The sequence below is a fragment of the Salmo salar genome, chromosome 01 (genome assembly GCF_965601325.2).
Source record: "Salmo salar chromosome 01, fSalSal1, whole genome shotgun sequence".
Classification (NCBI taxonomy): domain Eukaryota; kingdom Metazoa; phylum Chordata; class Actinopteri; order Salmoniformes; family Salmonidae; genus Salmo; species Salmo salar.
In genome coordinates, this window is record NC_138291.1 from 84,602,283 (window position 1) to 84,623,177 (window position 20,895).

At 40.8% G+C, this 20,895-nt stretch overlaps 1 protein-coding gene across 2 annotated transcripts in view; it reads left to right on the top strand.

Annotated features, from left to right (window-relative positions):
* The window catches only part of baiap2b (BAR/IMD domain containing adaptor protein 2b), a 144,267-nt gene that overhangs the window by 74,699 nt on the left and 48,673 nt on the right, over nucleotides 1–20,895 (top strand). For both annotated transcript variants that reach the window (XM_045723386.2, XM_082977483.1), the window contains exons 4-6: nucleotides 14,059–14,120; nucleotides 15,335–15,406; nucleotides 18,320–18,457. In XM_045723386.2, coding sequence (XP_045579342.1) covers nucleotides 14,059–14,120; nucleotides 15,335–15,406; nucleotides 18,320–18,457 — 272 coding nt within the window. The remainder of the gene's footprint in view (nucleotides 1–14,058; nucleotides 14,121–15,334; nucleotides 15,407–18,319; nucleotides 18,458–20,895) is intronic.

Consider the following 20,895-nt stretch of genomic DNA (forward strand, 5'->3'; position numbering starts at 1 on the left):
AAGACAACCTCCTAGAAGCATCATGCTATATTGTATACTGTTCCATGTCTTCTAGCTGCAGCTTGCTGTGGATTAGCTGACTCTGTTTGTGTTTGATCACATTATACCACCCCAGTAGAAACGCTCACAGTCACTACACCTCTCCCTAAGTAGTCCATTAATGGTTGTTGTGTCTCATGAAGTGCCTTGGAAAATGGCACTTCCTCCCGACAGCCAGAGAGAAATAGATATGCTGCTGGGGTAATAAAGGAAGCCTGGATGGCTCGGGAATGTTGCCCTCAGGGTGGTCACATTGGATAATGGGGCCGCTTCTCTCCCTCCCTCCCTGGGCTAGAACACTCTACCTGCAGGCAGGGTCAGCTCAGCACAGCATCACACAGACATCACAGACAGTAGCACATCCCCCCCCCCACACACACACACACACACACACACACACACACACACACACACACACACACACACACACACACACACACACACACACACAGCATAACACACATCCTGCTGAAGAGAGGAACACAGTGAGACTGTAACTGATGCTACTGTGCCAGACAGACAGTGGTTTTAGTTTTAGACCATTCAGGGGTATTGAAGCTGATGCTATGGTCATTCTCTCCCGCTCTTTCTCTACTGCTCACAAACTGGTTTATTCTGTTTGATGCAGGGATCAAAATGTATACAGCGTTAACCAACAAAAATTATTTATTTTACCTCTCTAGTTTTTCAAGACACTGACTCCTGAGCCGAGAACTGTCTGTCCTTTTCTCCAGAGATAGTCTACGTCATTCACACATTATGTGCAAGATAGTTATCTAGGTGTATTAAAATACAAAAACACATTACTTTATCCAATTCATAATAATTTCCTTTTAACTCATCACCCGACTCTGAGAGCAAGTAACAAAGTGAATGACAGACCAATCCTCGACCCCCATGAGCCAATTACATTTGTCGAAAGTGGAAAATGGAAAAAACAATGATTGTGTGACAACCAGGCTCTTGAGGGGGGACACTTAAGAATCAAATCGACCGCAGGGCACCCTCAGTGGACAAGACAGACTGTCCCAAATGGCACCCTAATCCCTATACAGTGCACAATTGTACCAGCACAACCATGGTCAAAAGTAGTGCTCTATACAGGGACTTGGGTGCCATCTGTCTGTCTTGTCCCCTGAGGGTCCCCTGCAGTTGATTTGATTCTTAGGTTATCCCTGCATCCTGTGGCCTAAGAATTCACCCCAAGACCAGTGGACCCAGTGGACCCAGTGTGAACAAGACAAACTAGCTGACGGGCATTAATTGTGTATTCTTTAATTGATAGGGCTCCACTACAACCAGACAACAATAGTCTCTCTAAGCTTCAGATGTTGTGATCTGTGCTGATTATCTGTAAGAGGCTTAGACAGGCCTGCAGGGACAGGAGAGAGAAAGAGGCAGATATTTCAGCTGGCAGGATGGAGTTAGATCAGAGAGAGGAGGAAACACACATGCACACATAGTCTTGTATGCCTAACCTTGTGGGGACACATCATTTAGTCCCATTTGAAATCCTATTTTCCCTGATCCTAACCCTAACCTTTACCCTAACCTTAACCCTAACCCGAAACCCTAAACCTAACCATAACTCCAAACCCAACCCTAAAACTAACCGTAGCTCCTAGCCCTAACCCTAATTCTAACCTTAACACTAATTCTAACCTTAACCCTTATCCCCTTTCCCTTGTCTAAACTCCCAAGAAATACCATTTGCCCTTGTGGGGACTAACAAAATGTCCCCAGTTGGTCACATTTTTTTTGTTTACTATTCATGTTGGAACGTCTGGTCCCCACAAGTATAGTTAAACACGTCCAAATGCGCGCGCCCCCCCCCCCACACACACACCACACACACACACACACACACACACACACACACACACACACACACACACGGTCTACATCAGCAGGAGTCTCCATAATGCTCAGTAATCTTCAGATGCTGTAGTCACGCTACTCAAAGCATGGAGCTACTATATCCTCCCTCACCTTCATTTTCTTACTGCCCACAAGTGTAGTTAATGGCCTGTGGTATTCGCACGATTTCAGTGAAGGAGTGGATGGTGGATGGATGGATCCAGGGAGAAAAGTGGTTGATGGATAGAGGGAGTTGTATGGTGGTGGGTAGAGGAAGGAAGGGCCATTTACGTTTTAGTAATTTAGAAGACACTCTTATCCAGAGCGACTTACAGTAGAGTGCATACATTTTATTACATTTTTTTTAAATACTGGCCCCCCATGGGAATCAAACCCACAACCCTGGTGTTGCAAGCTCCATGCTCTACCAACTGAGCTACTGTGGGACTTGAGGAAGGAAGAAAGGAGGGTGGTAAGTAGAGGAAGGAAGGGAGGAGGGTGGTGGGTAGAGGAAGGAAGGGAGGAGGGTGGTGAGTAGAGGAAGGGAGGGAGGAGGGTGGTGGGTAGTGGAAGGAAGGAAGGAAGGAAGGAAGGAAGGAAGGAAGGAAGGAAGGAAGGAAGGAAGGAAGGAAGGAAGGAAGGAAGGAAGGAAGGAAGGAAGGAAGGAAGGAAGGAAGGAAGGAAGGAGGAGGATGGTGGGTATAGGAAGGAAGGACGGAAGAGGGTGGTGAAGGAAGGAAGGAAGGGAGGGAGGGAGGGAGGGAGGGAGGGAGGGAGGGAGGGAGGGAGGGAGGGAGGGAGGGAGGGAAGGGAGGGAGGGAAGGAAGGAGGGTGGTGAGTAGAGGAAGGATGCTGTTTCACTCCCTCACCACCATTGTTATCCTCTTAGAGGTCTCTCAGTGTGATGGATCAGCACTGGGACTGCACAGTCCACCTTGGCATGGAGCCAGACCTATAAAGAGTGCATACAAATAAATACAATTCTATATTTCATTTTTAAATGAATATTTTTAACAACAACAGATGTTGTTTTGCTGTCATTGTAAAGCCCTAGTTATTTTGTTGATTTGACAAAGTCATTTCTGAAGATTATTATTTATTTAGTGTTAGTGATTTTAAAGTCAAACCACTTTTTAAAAAATTATGAAGAAACATTGAACATCTAATAGTCAAAAGCAGGTGAGCTGGTTCTACTATTCTGGGCCATTTTCTGGTGTTTTGTGGAGGAAAACTGAGCAGGTCAAGCATAACAAGTCAACCCTGTTACCCATAGATAGACAGGCTAGAAATATTTAAACTTTTTTGTTGTTGTGATGCTTCAATTGCCACTCCCTGTTGCACACAACAAGTTTCAATTCCCCCTGTCACATGGGGATTTATGGCTGATTTAAGAAGAATGGTACTTTATTTGGCACTTAATAGGCACTTACTGAATAGTATTTTTTTATTTATTTAACCTCTTGAGATAGGGAAACATGTTTTTATGAAGTTGAACATATGCTCTTTATGACAGAATGTAACAATGAAATCAAGTTCCACTTCACAAAAGGCACCGAATTGGTGGAACGAATATACTATTTCTTAATCCTGGGCAACATGGGTCTAGGAGGCATATGGGTATCCATAGTATTCCACCAATTATACATTTTTCAACCTAATACTTCTTGTCTTCCCCCCAATTTGTATTTTATTTAAAACTACAAAGTTTTCTCTCTGTCTCATGGCAAAATGTGTGGTGTTGCAGGATATTAGTTTTCAAGCTGCAACAACAACAAAATCTCTCTGCGTCATGGCAAAAAAAAAAGTTGTTTTATTTTTTATTTGACATTTATTTAACTAGGCAAGCCAGTTAAGAACTGTTGGGGCTACAGGTTAGCAATGAACCCCGAGCCGGGATTGCTAACAAGGCTGGAAATTCAAAACATCAAAAATCTAATAATTTCAATTTCTCAAACAATCAACTATTTTACACAATTGAAATGATAAACATCTCCTTAATCTAACCACATTGTTCGATTTTCAAAGAGGCTTTACGGCAAAAGCATAAAGTTAGATTATGTTAGGACAGTACATAGCCACACAAGTACAAACATCCATTTTCAATTCAAGGTCAGGCGTCACCAAAAGCAGAAACCAGCTTGAATTATGCACTAACTTTTGTCAATCTCCATCAGATGACACTCCTAGGACATTATGTTATACAATACATGCATTTTTTGTTCCATCAAGTTCATATTTATATCCAAAAACAGCATTTTACAGTAGCGTGAAATTCAGATTTTTTTCTTCTCTGAAATGCTTCCGGTGAACATAACAAAATTACTATTCAAAAACATTGGTAAATTATAATATTGTCATTCAAAGAATAATATATTATCATCTCGTAATTGCTACCGAATGGCCAGATCTCAAAATAACTTTACTGGGAAATCACATTTTGCAATAAACGGGGTGCTATGCTAAGAACAACAGGCTATGCTATACAGTTAGCATCATCTAAAATCGATAATAACATTGTAAATATCCCCTTACCTTTGATTATCTCCATCAGAAGGCAGGCATCCCAGGTCCGGAAGGCATCCCAGGTCCGGAACAAATGTGGTTTCTTTTGACAAAGTTCATAATTTATGTCCAAATAACACCAAGTACTTAGCGTTCATTATGCTCCCACAAAACGTGGTGGGGGGACTGTAAAATCACGCCGAAAAGCAAAAAAAACCAAGTAAATAATCTATTTATGTTCGTTCAAACATGTCACATGTTGTTTAGCATTAATCTTTTGGTCCATTTTTAACGTTAAACATCAGTAATATTTTCACACAACCTATCCTATGTCTAGATAAACAATGAAGACAAAACTCACATTTCTCAGATTTATGCGCAGGCGCAAAAAAATGAAGTGATGACATGTCAACTTCCTTGGATTCTAATTTGCTCTCTGTTTATCATAGACGCTTCAAACAACTTTATAAAGATCGTTGACATCTAGTGGAAGCCGTAGGTGTTGCGAAATGAATCCTTTCTCACTATGGTATCTATAAAACAATGACACTAAATAGTACAGTCACAAAATTCACATTTTTTTGGATCTATTTTTCACAGGTTTTTGCCTGCAATATGAGTTTTGTTATACTTACAGACACCATTCAAACTGTTTTTGAAAATTCAGAGTGTTTTCTATCCGAATGTGTTAATAATATGCATATCCTAGCTTCTGAGTTGGAGTAGGAGGCAGTTAAAAATGGGCACATATTTTTTTCAAAATGTCTCAATACTGCCCCCGAGCCCCAACAGGTTTTAAGAACAAATACTTATTTACAATGACGGCCTACCAAAAGGCAAAAGGCCTCCTGCAGGGACGGAGGCTGGGATTAAAAATAAAAAAAATCAGAAATATAGGACAAAACACACATTATGACAAGAGAGACAACACAACACACTAGACCTAAGACAACAACATAGCAAGTGAGCAACACATGACAACACAGCATGGTCACAACACAACATGACAACAACATGGTAGCAACACAACATGGTAGCAGCACAAAACATGGTACAAACATTATTGGCCACAGACAACAACACAAAGGGCAAGAAGGTAGAGACAACAATACATCACGCGAAGCAGCTACAACTGTCAGTAAGAGTGTCCATGATTAAGTCTTTGAATTAAGAGATTGAGATAAAACTGTCCAGTTTGAGTGTGTGTTGCAGCTCGTTCCAGTCGCTAGCTGCAGCGAACTGAAAAGAGGAGTGACACAGGGATGTGTGCTTTGGCGACCTTTAACAGAATGTGACTCGCAGAACGGGTGTTGTATGTGGAGGATGAGGGCTGCAGTAGATATCTCAGATAGGGGGGAGTGAGGCCAAAGAGGGTTTTATAAATAAGCATCAACCAGTGGGTCTTGCGACGGGTATACAGAGATGACCAGTTTACAGAGGAGTACAGAGTGCAGTGATGTGTCCTATAAGAAGCATTGGTGGCAAATCTGATGGCCGAATGGTAAAGAACATCTAGCCGCTCGAGAGCACCCTTTCCTGCCTATATATAAATGATGTTTCCATAATCTAGCATGGGTAGGATGGTCATCTGAATCAGGGTTAGTTTGGCAGCTGGTGTGAAAGAGGAGCAATTACAATAGAGGAAACCAAGTCTAGATTTAACTTTAGCCTGCAGCTTTGATATGTGCTGAGAGAAGGACAGTGTACTGTCTAGACATTCTCCCAAGTATTTGTATGAGGTGACTACCTCAAGCTCTAAACCATCAGAGGTAATAATTACACTGGTGGGGAGAGGGGCATTCTTCTTACCAAACCACATGACCTTTGTTTTGGAGATGTTCAGAACAAGGTTAAGGGTAGAGAAAGCTTGTTGGACACTTAGAAAGCTTTGTTGTAGAGCATTTAACACAAAATCCAGGGAGGGGCCAGCTGAGTATAAGACTGTATCATCTGCATATAAATGGATGAGAGAGCTTCCTACTGCCTGATCTATGTTGTTGATGTACATTGAGAAGAACGTGGGGCCTAGGATCGAGCCTTGGGGTACTCCCTTGGTGACAGGCAGTGGCTGAGACAGCAGATATTCTGACTTTATACACTGCCTCTTTGAGAGAGGTAGTTAGCAAACCAGGCCAAAGACACATTTTTCCAACACTTTTTGTAAACAGAGCAAAATAGAAATAGACCTATAACAGTTAGGATCAGCTTGATCTCCCCCTTTAAATAAAGGAGACACCGTGGCTGCCTTCCAAGCAATGGGAAACTCCCCAGAAAGGAGAGACAGGTTAAAAAGGTTGGAGATAGGCTTGACGATGATACGGGCAGCAACCTTAAAGAAGAAAGGGTCTAAACCATCTGACCTAGCAGTTTTTTGGGGGTCAAGTTTCAGGAGCTCCTTTAACACCTCGGACTCAGTGACTGCCTGCAGGGAGAAACCTTGTAGCAAGGTAGGGAGAAAAGAGGGAGAAGCATCTGGGATAGTCACATTAGAAGGGGTGGGAGATGAGGAAATGTTGGACGGGCAAGGAGGCAAGGCTGAGTCAAATAGGAATCCTGACTTAATGAATTGGTGATTAAAGAGCTCGGCCATGTGCTTCTTGTCAGTAACAACCACATCATCAATATTAAGGGACATGGGCAGCTGTGAGGAGGAGGGTTTATTCTCCAGGTCTTTAACCGTTTTCCAGAACTTCTTGGGGTTAGACCCACAGAGAGAGAACTGCTCCTTAAAGTAACTAATTTTGGCCTTCCGGATAGCCTGAGTGCACCTATTTCTCATTTGCCTGAATGAGAGCCAGTCAGCCTGAGTATGCGTGTGCAAAGCCTTTCGCCAAATGTAATTCTTGAGTTGGAGTAACTCTGCAAGATCAAGGTCGAACCAGGGGCTGAACCTGTTTTTAATTCTCATTTTCTTTATAGAGTGTGTTTGTTAACAATACAACTGAAAATATAAAAAAAGAAGGTCCAAGAGTCTTCGACAGAGGGGATCAAGCTGATTTTATACCATTTTACAGAGCCCAGTTCATGAAGGAAGGCTTGCTCATTAAAGCTTTTTAGCAAGCGTCTATGACAAATCAGGACAGGTCGTTTCACTGAGCAGCCATTTTGAACACAGGCTGTAAAACAGTGATCGCTACGGGCGGCAGGTAGCCTAGTGGTTAGAGCGTTGGACTAGTAACCGAAAGGTTGCTAGATTGAATCCTCGAGCTGACAAGGTAAACATCTGTCATTCTGGCCCTGAACAAGGCAGCTAACCCACTGTTCCTAGGCCGTCATTGAAAATAAGAATTTGTTCTTAACTGACTTGCCTAGTTAAATAAAGGTCAATACAGAAAACCCCAGACGGATACCTATCAGGATTATTTGTGAGGATAACATCACGGAGAGTAGCCTTTTCTGGGTGTTTGGATTCATACCTTGTGGTATTGGTAATCATCTAAGAAAGATTTAGGGAGTCCCATTGCTTTAGGACTTGGTCAGGTGGTTTAAGCATGTCCCAGTTTAGGTCACCTATCAGAACAAATTCAGACTTAGTGTAAGGGGCCAGGAGAGAGCTTAGGGCAGGTAGGGTATAGGCCAGTGTCAAGACTTGAAGGAGACAACCGAGCACTGAAGGTGATCCTTGGTAAAGATTTCCACTCCCCCACCTTTGGAAGATCTGTCTTGCCGAAAAAGGTTATAACCAGAAAGGCTAACATCAGTATTCAAAACACTCTTCCTTAACCACGTCTCAGTAATGACCAACACATCTGGATTGGAGCTGTGAAACCACACTTTCAATTGATCCATTTTATGTAATACGCTTCTTGTGTTAACGTGCAGAAAACCCAGGCTTTTACGAGAGCAGAAATCAGTGGAGCAGATGTCAGAGCACAATTAGAATTGGGGCTAGCAACAGTAGATGGGCCAGGGTGTTCATGCACATTTACAGATATCATCAACAGTAACAATCAAGGCATGGCATAGGACAGGGAGAGCTCTGCAGTGCTGATTTATGACATTTGAATGTGCATCAGATGGCTTGCAAGAAATGTAAAATTTTCTCTCCGATGCCAAGAGGCGGGCCTTTAAATGTTCATTCCCAGGGCTCGAGTATTGGTTCGTCCAGCCATGCGCTGCTGAAGTCATATTAAAACTCATTGCTATTTTTCTCTCACTTGAGTTGCGTTCTGATTACGAGGGGGTCCCTGATGAATTTTCTATCACAAAGGGGTCACCAGACCCAAAAGGTTTGAGAACCCCTTCACAAACTAGAGAGACGGTGGGGGGAGTAGGGGAATATTCAGGGATGGAAGTGCGTGTGCGTGTGTGTGTACGTACGTGCATGGAAAAATGTTGCGCTATGTTGCTCACGGATTGCGATCATAAGTGTAGATGCAGTAGAGGCATATTGAGATACATTGTCATATCCCCTCTATAGCAAGGCCAGGGGCTCTTCATCAATTTATGAGAAGAAGAGTGCTATGGAAGCCATCCAAAACCAGACAGAGATTGGAAGCTGACACCAACATAGTTACCCGCCTCCCTAGTCCTACTGTGTCCAGCTTCAGTCAATGGAATAACTACTCTGTAATGTTGCAAAACTGGCTGCACTTTTCACACATTTGTATATTAGTATATTTAACATATTGACATATACACGGACAGGGTGACTGAGTTCATCAGGAAGTGTATAGGGGATGTTGTTCCAACTGTGAATATTAAAACCTACCCAAACCAAAAACCGTGGATTAATGGCAGCATTCGTGCAAAACTGAAAGCACAAACCATCGCAAATAATTTCACAATGAGAAGGTGACTGGGAATATTGTTGAATAAAAACAGTGTAGTTATTCCCTCTGTAAGGCAATCAAACAGGCAAAATGTCAGTACAGAGACAAAGTGGAGTCGCAATTCAACGGCTCAGACACAAGACGTACAGTTGAAGTCGGAAGTTTACATACACCTTAGCCAAATACATTTGAACTCAGTTTTTCACAATTCCTGACATTTAATCCTAGTAAAAATTCCCTGTCTATGGTCAGTTAGGATCACCACTTTATTTTAAGAATGTGAAATGTCAGAATAATAGTAGAGAGAATGATTTATTTCAGCTTTTACTTCTTTAATCACATTCCAAGTGGGTCAGAAGTTTACATAAACTACAATTAGTATTTGGTAGCATTGCCTTTAAATTGTTTAACTTGGGTCAAATGTTTCGGATAGCCTTCCACAAGCTTCCCACAATAAGTTGGGTGAATTTTGGCCCATTCCTCCTGACAGAGCTGGTGTAACTGAGTCAGGTTTGTTGGCCTCCTTGCTCGCAAACTATTTTTTAGTTCTGCCCATAGATTTTCGATAGAATTGGGGTCAGGGCTTTGTGATGGTCACTCCAATACCTTGACTTTGTTGTCCTTAAGCCATTTTGCCACAACTTTGGAAGTATGCTTGGGGTCATTGTCCATTTGGAAGACCCATTTGCGACCAAGCTTTAACTTCCTAACTGATGTCTTGAGATGTTGCTTCAATATATCCACGTACTTTTCCTTTCTCATGATGCCATCTACTTTGTGAAGTGCACCAGTTCCTCCTGCAGCAAAACACCCCGACAACATGATGCTGCCACCCCCGTGCTTCACGGTTGGGTTGGTGTTCTTCGGCTTGCAAGCCTACCCCTTTTTTTCTTTCTCCTCTTGCAAAGTGTTTCCCGCTCTCCTACTCTCCATATCCCTCGCGCTCTTCAAATCTAAATAATGTGGAGATAATAACAGTATAGAGATGTCAGATCTTAATTTGACCTACATTTGAAGTCGGAAGTTTACATACACTTACGTTGGAGTCATTAAAACTCGTTTTCAACCACTCCACAAACGTCTTGTTAACAAACTATAGTTTTGGCAAGTCGGTTAGGACATCTACTTCGTGCATGACACAAGTCATTTTTCCAACAATTGTTGACAGACAGATTATTTCACTTATAATTCACTGTATCACAATTCCAGTGGGTCAGAAGTTTACATACACTAAGTTGACTGTGCTTTTAAACAGCTTGGAAAATTCCAGAAAATTATGTCATGGCTTTAGAAGCTTCTGATATGCTAATTGACATCATTTGGGTCAATTGGAGGTGTACCTGGAGGTGTACCTGTGGATGTATTTCAAGGCCCACCTTCAAACTCTGTGCCTCTTTGCTTGACATCATGGGAAAATCAAAAATACTCAGCCAAGACCTCAGACCTCAAAATAGTACGCAAGTATAAACACCATGGGACCACGCAGCCGTCATACCGCTCAGGAAGGAGACGCGTTCTGTCTCCTAGAAATGAACGTACTTTGGTGTGAAAAGTGCAAATCATTCCCAGAACAACAGCAAAGGACCTTGTGGAGATGCTGGAGGAAACAGGTACAAAAGTATCTATATCCACAGTAAAACGAGTCCTACATCGACATAACCTGAAAGGCCGCTCAACAAAAATAGAACTGTTTGGCCATAATGACCGTTGTTATGTTTGGAGGAAAAAAGGGGGAGGCTTGCAAGGCAAGCTTAAGAACACCATCCCAACCGTGAAGCATGGGGATTGCAGCATCATGTTGTGGGGGTGCTTTGCTGCAGGAGGGACTGGTGCACTTCACAAAATAAATGGCATCATGAGGCAGGAAAATTATGTGGATATATTGAAGCAACATCTCAAGGCATCAGTCTGGAAGTTAAAGCTTGGTCGCAAATGGGTCTTCTAAATGGACAATAACCCCAAGTATACTTCCAAAGTTGTGGCAAAATGTCTTAAGGACAACAAAGTCAAGGTATTGGAGTGGCCATCACAAAGCCCTGACCTCAATCATATAGAAAATGTGTGGGCAGAACTGAAAAAAAACGTGTGCGAGCAAGGCCTGCAAACCTGACTCAGTTACACCAGCTCTGTCAGGAGGAATGGGCCAAAATTCACCCAACTTATTGTGGGAAGCTTCTGGAAGGCTTCCTGAAACGTTTGACCCAAGTTAAACAATTTAAAGGCAATTCTACCAAATACTAATTGAGTGTATGTAAACTTCTGACCCACTGGGAATGTGATGAAAGAAATACAAGCTGAAATAAATCATTCTCTGTACTATTATTCTGACATTTCGCATTCTTAAAATAAAGTGGTGATCCGAACTTACCTAAGACAGGGAATTGTTAAACGGATTAAATGTCACGAATTGTGAAAAACTGAGTTTAAATGTATTTGGCTAAGGTGCATGTACATTTCCGACTTCAACTGTATATGCGAGACGGAATACTACATGGCTGCTGTGAAGTGAACTGTTTATGCGTGATCAGGGTTGTTTTCATTCCATCGATTCTGTTGAAAATGTTAAACGGAAGCAAATGGAACAAAACGGGGCTAAAAATACCAGGATTTGTCCAGTATAAATCTCGTTTGCAACTGTTGGACTAATGATTACACCCTAGATCAGCTAGATGCAAGCAAGAGTGTGCAAGGCAGTAATGAATGTGTCACTGTCACCTCAAATGTTTCTCTCGACCTGTGAGTACCTACATTGTAAACTTTCATTCATAGGCTAGGTTGTAGCAACCTCATGATGGGTATAAGGAAAATTCCAATATCACGTAATAGCCTAAACCTATCGCTGTTACATTGAACTAAGTGAATGGAATATGAATGACAGTCATCCAATATGCTGTAACAGAAATAATGCCATGCTTATTAAAAAAAAATGTCCTCCCTCATCTTAAACGTCACTGACCGCCACTGGTATGCAATGTAGGTCAAGTCACCAAAGGTGCAAACACCTGATGGTGCACCCCTGTGCTTTTAAAATGGCTGGGTTCCTATGGGGATTTGTGCATGTTTAGAGCGCCTCCATAAATTAAGATTATACTTTTTTTCCTTTCTTTTTTAAAATCCTTTGTGAACAGTAATGGCTGACATTTTATTTCAAACCAAGACTTTCAATTATCTTACTAGGAAGAGATTTGTAGTAGTCACATCATTGTAGTCTTGTAGATTTGTGGTAGTCACACCTAGACACCATCAGAATCCACAGTTCTTACCTTTCTAATAGTACTAAGCATGTGTTAGTAGGACTTATAGTTTTGAAACCTAAATGTACTTTATCAGGGTTGTATACAATATTATGTGTTGTTTAGAAAATGCCACCAGCGGGTGAAAGAGTTTAAGATTTTTTTAAGTGTGTGCACTGTGCAACTAACAATATAATCTCTGAGCAAATAAGCTCATATGCTGTGTGCACTGTAACAGTTTTGCATAAAATGCTGTTTTTGTGGATTTGAAAATGTCGAATCCGGTCCAAACCTTGTTAGAAGGGACCTTACTGCTTTCCAAACCTTCCCTACTCCGAAATCCCCTTCTCATTTAGAGTCGTAGCTTGATGACCTCAGCACTTTCTGATAAGCCTCTCTATGCTGTGATGTCATAAAAGAAAGCCCCATAGAGATCCTATTAAATTAATTAGTATTCTAATTCCTAATTCTATGGAAAGCCCCCTCTAGAATGTTCTCTTAGAATGTTCTCCTTACCTCTTTAGTTCCACATGGGAGGATCATCATGTTCCCTTAGTTTTACTCTCTACCCTCACCTCTTCTTCTCCTTTCTAACTTGTTTAATAACCCAAGTTACTGAACTCAGAAAGCCACTGACCACATATTATACAGCAGTTGATGTCAGGGTAGGGCAGTGTGTTACATAAAAATAGACAGGGTGTGGTGAGATTGGAAATTAGAGTTCTTTGACTTATATATGGATAATGAATGGATTCAAATAAGTCGTCTCCCTTTGAATGTCTGCTAAGTCAATATTTGAGTGAACACAATCACCGTTTGTGTGTGGAACCCTTTCATGTGTCTCATTCTTTTATCTGGGGAACCTATTTGGAAACCTGTCTTGTCTCATTTCTCTGGGGTAGTTTGATCTGTCACTGTCTCTCCAGTTCTTTACCCTTCTATTCGTTCTTTGCTCAAACTAGATCTTTTTGTTCCTTTTTTACAATGCATTGCATATTCAGAGGAGGCAGCATGTAGGTATCTTAAAATGACACGCATTATATCTCCCTGGCTGCATGAATCACCCTTTACTTTCTGGTTCTTTTATTTTCAACTTTTCTCTTGGTTCTGCTTTTTGTTTGAAGTATTTCTGTGTTGTTTTATTTAATGCAAAGCACTATCTCTTAGTATAAAGAAGTACTAATTAATTTGTGGAAGTTTCATTTATTTTTTTTTTCATAATATGACAAATTTGTACTGAATATATGGAGTATTTGTACTGTATGTTCTCAGTACTAGTAAAATTAGCTAATATTACCATGAATACTTACATTTATTTTTACAGACAGAGTTGTGTGTCTTTAGATATCTTGTTTAGCTCGTGATTTTCTTACATTCTCTGTTTCTGTTTTTGTATTTGTGTTCTATTCTTTTAAGTTTACAGTGTTTTCAGTTCCGTGACTTGACTGATGTTCCATCCTGTTCATTCCCATCCTCTCCTCCCTTGTCTCCCTCCCTCGCTCCACCTGTCTTCCAAGTGTTTTGTGTGGCTGCATGGTCTGGTTTTTGCACGTTGATGTAGCTTTCAATGACACACATACTATTTAATATCATTCTGTCTCTTTCTTTCTCTCTCTCTCTTTCCCCATTTTCTTTCCCGTCTGTTTTCTCTTTAGGGGACGTACTCTTTCAGATGGCTGAGGTCCACAGACAGATCCAGATGCAGCTTGAAGATATGGTGAGAAGAACATAGGACCATGATCAGGATGATGAAGGCTTATTGTCTCTTACAATTGCTCTGGCATCTCAACTCTAGTATCACCCAATCACAATCTATACCAGGAGCTAACTAAGTATTTTGCTAATCCTCGTTTTAAAGCCATTGCCTGAAAATATGAAGATACTGTGCAATGCTTGAATTCAAAGGAACAGAGCTCTACTACGCACACACAAACAATGGACTACTGGCATCTTAACTATTGTTTTTATACACACATCTCGCCTGTTCCTGCTCTTACAGCACTCAGCCAACTTCTAGATACAGTTTCAGTCTCGAATGGCACCCTATTCCCTGTGCAGTGCACTACTTTCGACTAGGGCTCATAAACTCTGGTAAAAAATAATGTAGTTTACAAGTAATAGTGTACCATTTGGGACACAGTATCTTTAAGGTCCCTTTAGAAAGAGCAGTACTCCAAAGCAGAGCGAAGGGGCCTTTCTTGTTTTTATTAATTAGAGTCCCTCTGTCATCTGAAGCCACCACCTCAGCATGTGCTCATCTGGGATGTTTCATTATTTAGAGGCATCATTGATCCCGTTGTTTTGTAGATTGTTTTCAGTACCGCCTGGTCTGGGACTGGAGATAACTCTGCTAGTTGTCTCTATTGACGCAAAAGTCAATTGTCAACATACACACTCTTAGAAAAAAGGGTTCCAAAATGGTTCTTCGGCAGTCCCTATAGGATATCACTGTCTGGTTCCAGGTAGAACTATTTTGGGTTGCATGTAGAACCGTCTGTGTAAAGGGTTCTACAGTACATGGAACTCAAAAGGGTTCTACCTGGAACCAAAAAGGGTTCTTCAAATAGTTCTCATATGGGGACAACACTTTTTTTCTGAGAGTACACAGGCACGTGTTCACACACATAAATAACCTCAACATTGGCATGAATTTAGACATGATTCACATACCGGTGCTATACAACCCCTAATCCTTTGAGTGTGTTAGTTTCGATGTCAAGACAAACGTGTCTCTCCAAGTCATGTTGACACCACAACACATGCTGACAGCCAGCCAGACTAGACAGATGTTTTTAAAAACAAACAAGTCTGGTTTGGAAGTTGAGAACGTAACAACCTGAGGCAGGTTCTATTCCTGTCTGTGTTGGTGATGAGATGTGTGGGTGTATCTTAAGTTATCATTAACTCTTTGGAGTCATTTCTGTCCTCTAGCTGAAGTCGTTCCACAATGAGCTTCTGACAGAGCTGGAGAAGAAGGTGGAGCTGGATGCACGTTACCTGAATGTGAGTGTCCTCCTAGGAAAGGTCATTCATTGTTGTCTCCCATTCATTTACTTCAGTATCTCCTTGTTGTTTAGCACCTTCTAAATACACCTTTAGGTGTGTTCTCACCTTCACGCTATGGCAAGGGTTATAGGTTGATGGCCCTTACAAATATCGCTGATTATGACCTATAATTATTCGCAGTTACTGTGTTCTCATGTCATTACAGCAGAGTTCATTTAATTTTAGTTCAGATTTATATAATGCCTCTATATACTTCTGTGTCAGTGTTGTGTGTATTCTGAAGGGAATGCCTCATTAACAAAGAGTTGAAGCAGACTAGTGCTTTTAATTGTATTTTACGTCAGCTAGCTAGGCCTCCTTATGGAGCAGCACAAACCAGGATAGGATCCACATTCTCATCAAATCATCAGTTAGAGACAAACTCCACAGCTTTCTGAGCATTTCCCACAGGTTTTAATCATAACCACTCTGCAATAAAGTTACATGAATTACTTTCTTCTCTTACTTTCCGCTCCATGAATTACTGGCTATTACCCATTTTAGGAAAATACAAAGATGTAGAAGTTTGAGTTTTATTTAAGCGATAAACACATTTCTAGAGCTATTTGAAGTGTTGGATTTGTTTCTTGAAGTTTTCCCTCTTTTTCAAAGCTTTCCCAGACAACTTCTGTAGAATTGGGAATCTTAAATAGAGGCCTGCTATGAATGTCATCCCAATGAAACATCCTTTTAAATGAAAGTGTCATTTCTGGATGCTCACAAAATAAAATCTGTACCAGAGTCACTAATATATTAATACTGTAGCATCTATTTGAAATTCATATTTATCTCATCAGTTCATTTGAGGGCGTTTTTGGCATGCTGGCATATGCTGCCCTTCTCTTGCTCCCGCTCTTGCTCTGCTCTGTTAATTCAGCATTGACAAAAGTAATTAGCCATGCTCAGCTAGGTTTTTCCATCAGACAGAAATAAAAGATTGGAAACATTGTTTTGCGGCCACCAGAAAGGCAGGCAGGCAGGCAGGCAGGCAGGCAGGCAGGCAGGCAGGCAGGCAGGCAGGCAACCCATTTGCTTGCATTATGCTATATTGCATCAATCAGTGAATAAAAGGTGGTCAGGTTGTTTGAAATGGGACCAAACAAATAACACTAGTTTAGGGTAGCCAATGACTGTATACACAACAAAAGTGCTAGTTAGTACCAACATGTTTTTTTTTTTTTGTCCATGTAGGGGAAACCTTTTGATATTGGTCCTTTGGATAACCCTTTGTATAACAATTTGTATAATTGCGGACAGTTATACCAGGAACCAGAGGGTTCTTCATTACACTGTTAAATGTTTCCCGGCTACTGGTAAGGGACAGTACGCTTCTTTATTCTGATTACTTAGGAGTTAACCCCACTTGGGATTTTAACTCATAACCTCACTGTTGCTAGCGACCTGAATTTCCTGCTACGCCACTGGGTGTGTGGGTATGATAGAGATTAATAAAGATTAGAACCAGTAGAAATGAATTAATTTGTCCCTATGGGGGAACCCTTTTGGGTGCTACCTAGAACCCTTCAATTTATTTGTAGAACCATCTCATGAAGAACCCACTGGTTCCAGGTTTCTGTCATTTGTCCCTATGGGGGAACCCTTTTGGGTGCCCCATAGAACCCTTTAATTTGTCCCTGTAGGGAAACCCGTTTGAGATCCATTTAGAACCCTCTCTTGAAAAACCCTCTGGTTCCAGATAGAACCAATGACAGGTTCTACAGGTACACTTATACACTACTTTAGATGGGCTTATGGCACACACTGTTATAAATTACCTGAAATTTGGCATTACATTACCAGCTACTGAGTTGCACAAAATATACAATAACAATATATATTGTATTTTTGCAGTTGAATTTAGGTGTTATTGTTGTAAAATGACAGAATGCTGCTGTATGCTGATTACAGTACACTCTTGTAAATTATTATATTTACTGTATTTTTTACTGTACCTCATTAGCTAGTAAGTTATTGTAATTTTACAGGATAAGTACTACAATAAAATCATATAAATATTGTTTAGTTTGTGTTGTCAGATTGGACTTGATTCTGGGCAACTTTTAGCAAAAATGCAGAAATGTATTCTTGCCATTAAATCCGTGGCCAATCTTTTTCATGGCCTGGCAGGAGCATTGGGCCAGTAACCAAAAGTTTGCTGGATCGAATCCCAGAGCTTACAAAGTAAACATCTGTTGTTCTGCCCCTTAGCAAAGCAGTTAACCCACTGTTCCCCGTGCGCCGATGACGTGGATGTCGATTTAAGGCAGCCCTCCACACCTCTCTGATTCATAGGGTTTGGGTTAAATGCGGAAGACACATTTTAGATGAACGCATTCAGTTATACAACTGACTAGGTATCCCCCTTTACCTTTTTCTTTTCCTTTGGTGGCATAGCAGTTCAAATCCCAGTTGAGGTTTAATCCCACTGTAAATCATTTTACAAGATTGTACTATATTACTTATCCTGTACAAGTACAGAACTTATGGCAGTTCATTAAATCAGGTCATTAAATCAAGTGTAGTCCCAAGTAATCAGCATTCAGTAGCATACTGTCCTTTTACAGCAATAACACCTTAATTCAGCGGTGTTATTGCAGTAACTTGCTGTTGTTTAAAGTATTTTACTACAACCAGTAGCCGTAGTGTAACATAAAATTACAGGAACTTTTTAACAGTTTAGCATTTCATGGAATAAAATAATAACATTTTGGAGAGGGGAAGAACCGGATGGTTCTTCACAACCATCACAGCAGTAAATAACCCTTCCTGATACGCAAAGGAAAATGTTTACCCATATCATCCTGAAGAACCCCTCAATAACTATTTTTTCTGTGTAGAGCTTTTAAAACTGAATCTATACTCCCCCTACAGGCGGCTCTGAAGAAGTACCAGATGGAGCACAAGAGTAAAGGAGAGAGTCTGGAGAAGTGTCAGGATGAACTGAAGAAGCTCCGCAGGAAGAGCCATGGCAGCAAGAACACCTCTAAGTACGGAGACAAGGAGATGCAGGTGAGTGACTGGGGGAGGAGGAGGGAGACTGTGGAGGAGGCAGGGGGTGTGAAGGGGGAGAAGGACCTCAGGTTTGTATTGCTACTGTGAATGAACAGACAGACTGGCTCCCTAGTCAGCCTAGAGATGATGCAGTGCCAGCTGGTGGGTCAAAAGGTCACCGTAGGGGAAGGTGGTGAGGACACTGCTACTGACTCTGAGCCAGAGAAATATCATACTATTGGCCATAGCCCAGCAGGTGTCAGAGATGGGTAGCCGATCAAATCCAAGAGGGGATTTAGGCTGAGCAAGTATCTTATGGACCCTTTCACTGACGCAGAGCACTTTGTCCATGACTAAAATGTAAAACTTGTAGTGTATTTTAGGTTTTAAAGGCTTCTGAAGTTTGTAATTTCCACTTTGAAATGTCAGATTTGATTTCCCCTTACAAATAATGTATCAACTACTACAAAGATGACCATTTATTATAATCCACATAATAATTCACATTTCCTGTTGCTGCAGGATTATTTTCCTGCTGTAGCAAACTGGCTCAAATTAAGATCTTACATCTGTAGTTCTGTGACTTGTGCTGATGACTGGAGGGGTAACGCCTGGATCACATCGACATCGTCATTGCATTTTGGTACACTAGATGTACATTAATATCCATGGAACACTGCGTTTGCCTTGCAGCATTGCGTTGCACAGGCAGTTGCAGTGCGTTCTTTGTTCTGTGGAAATAACCAACATGTACATCAAACTGTATGTGTAGACTTGACATAAATGGAGCAAAAGGTAAATGTTGAACTTTTGTTGAACACATATCCAGTAAAAATGTTGGATTACATAATGAAAAGGTTTGACTGCAGAATTTATTACGCATCATTGATGCAATGACGCTGTTGATCTAATCGAGGCGTAAAAGAGGTACCCTCTATTGGGCCCAGGGACTGTGGGACTCAGACCGCCCAGAGCCAAGCTCACTGAGAAGAGAGAGTGGGTGGAGAGAAAGAGACATAGAGAGAGAGAAAGCGGGAGAGAAAGCAAGGGAGATGGGCTGCAGGGGAAGAGGCAGACTGATTTGAATGTAATAGGAATGTCACTGGTCTGCTGCTGACCCAGCAAATAAGAAATAGCTAATGTTACATAACATATCAATTGGGTGTTAGAGGAGCAGTGGTACATCAATTATTCACCCTGGTTTAACACCACGGTCTTCTCTCATTCCCATTTTTAATCAATAGATGTTTTCTAATCGTATTGCATTGGGTTTGTGCCTGCATTAGAGGTAGATTAGTATATCATTTATATTGCACAGTCTTCTCTGATTCCAATTTATTTATTCAGTTGTCAGTTCAAAAATGCAACTGGCAACTGAAAATCGAAGTTGAATGATTGCTTTTGTGAATCCATTGGTTTGACTTCAGCGTTTAGAAAAGATGAGTATTGTAAATGTATTCTGTAGCTAAGGGCAGTGGGTTTCCCTTTGTTGAGACAGACACTGTAGATGAGTAATATCCTTCTCTCTCCCTCTCTCTGTCTCTGCCCTCTCTCTCTCTCTCTCTCTCCTCTCTCTCTCTCGTCTCTCTCTCTCTCTCTCTCTATTCAATTTAAGGGCTTTGTTGGCATGGGAAACTTATGTTAACATTGCCAAAGCAAGGGAAATAGATAATAAACAAAGGTGAAATGAACAATAAAAAAATTAACAGTGAACATTACACACACAAAGTTCCAAAAGAATAAAGACATTTCAAATGTCATATTATGTCTATATATAGTGTTGTAATGATATGCAAATAATTAAAGTACATAAGGTGAAATAAATAAACATAAACATAGGTTGTACTTATAATGGTGTTTGTTTGTTCTTCACTGATTGCACTTTTCTTGTGGCAACAGGTCACATATCTTGCTGCTGTGATGCCTGTCAGGGAAATTCTAGAGGAAGAGAGAGATTGTAGATACTTCCAACAACAGCTTTATTATAAGATTTGCAAAAATTAAGCAATCAACATCACCAAGAATGGTTCAGAGTTGAAAGCTTAACAAACATAGCCAGGTCTCTGCTTTTATAGAGATAATACAACTCATTTCTGTATACGTGGCAGTCAGCAGATAGTGTGTAAAAGGTTAAAAAAAATTACATACATTTTAATTTTTGTTATTTTTTGGTTTTGTTTTTTAGTTTTTTTTAGGGGTGGATCAGCTTAATATTGCGGAAAGAATATTGCTTCCATCAATGTTATTGTCTGCATCATTTCCAATCCCCCATATATTTTGGGGTTAAATATATATATCCATACACGCATGCATACATATACACATATATACATACACATACCTATATAGACATACATACTTTTTTAAAGAATATACCTTTATTATTATTCCCCGCAAACCCAACCACCGATCTCCCAATTGGAGTAAACTAATAAACACTTCGGCTTTTACCTTCA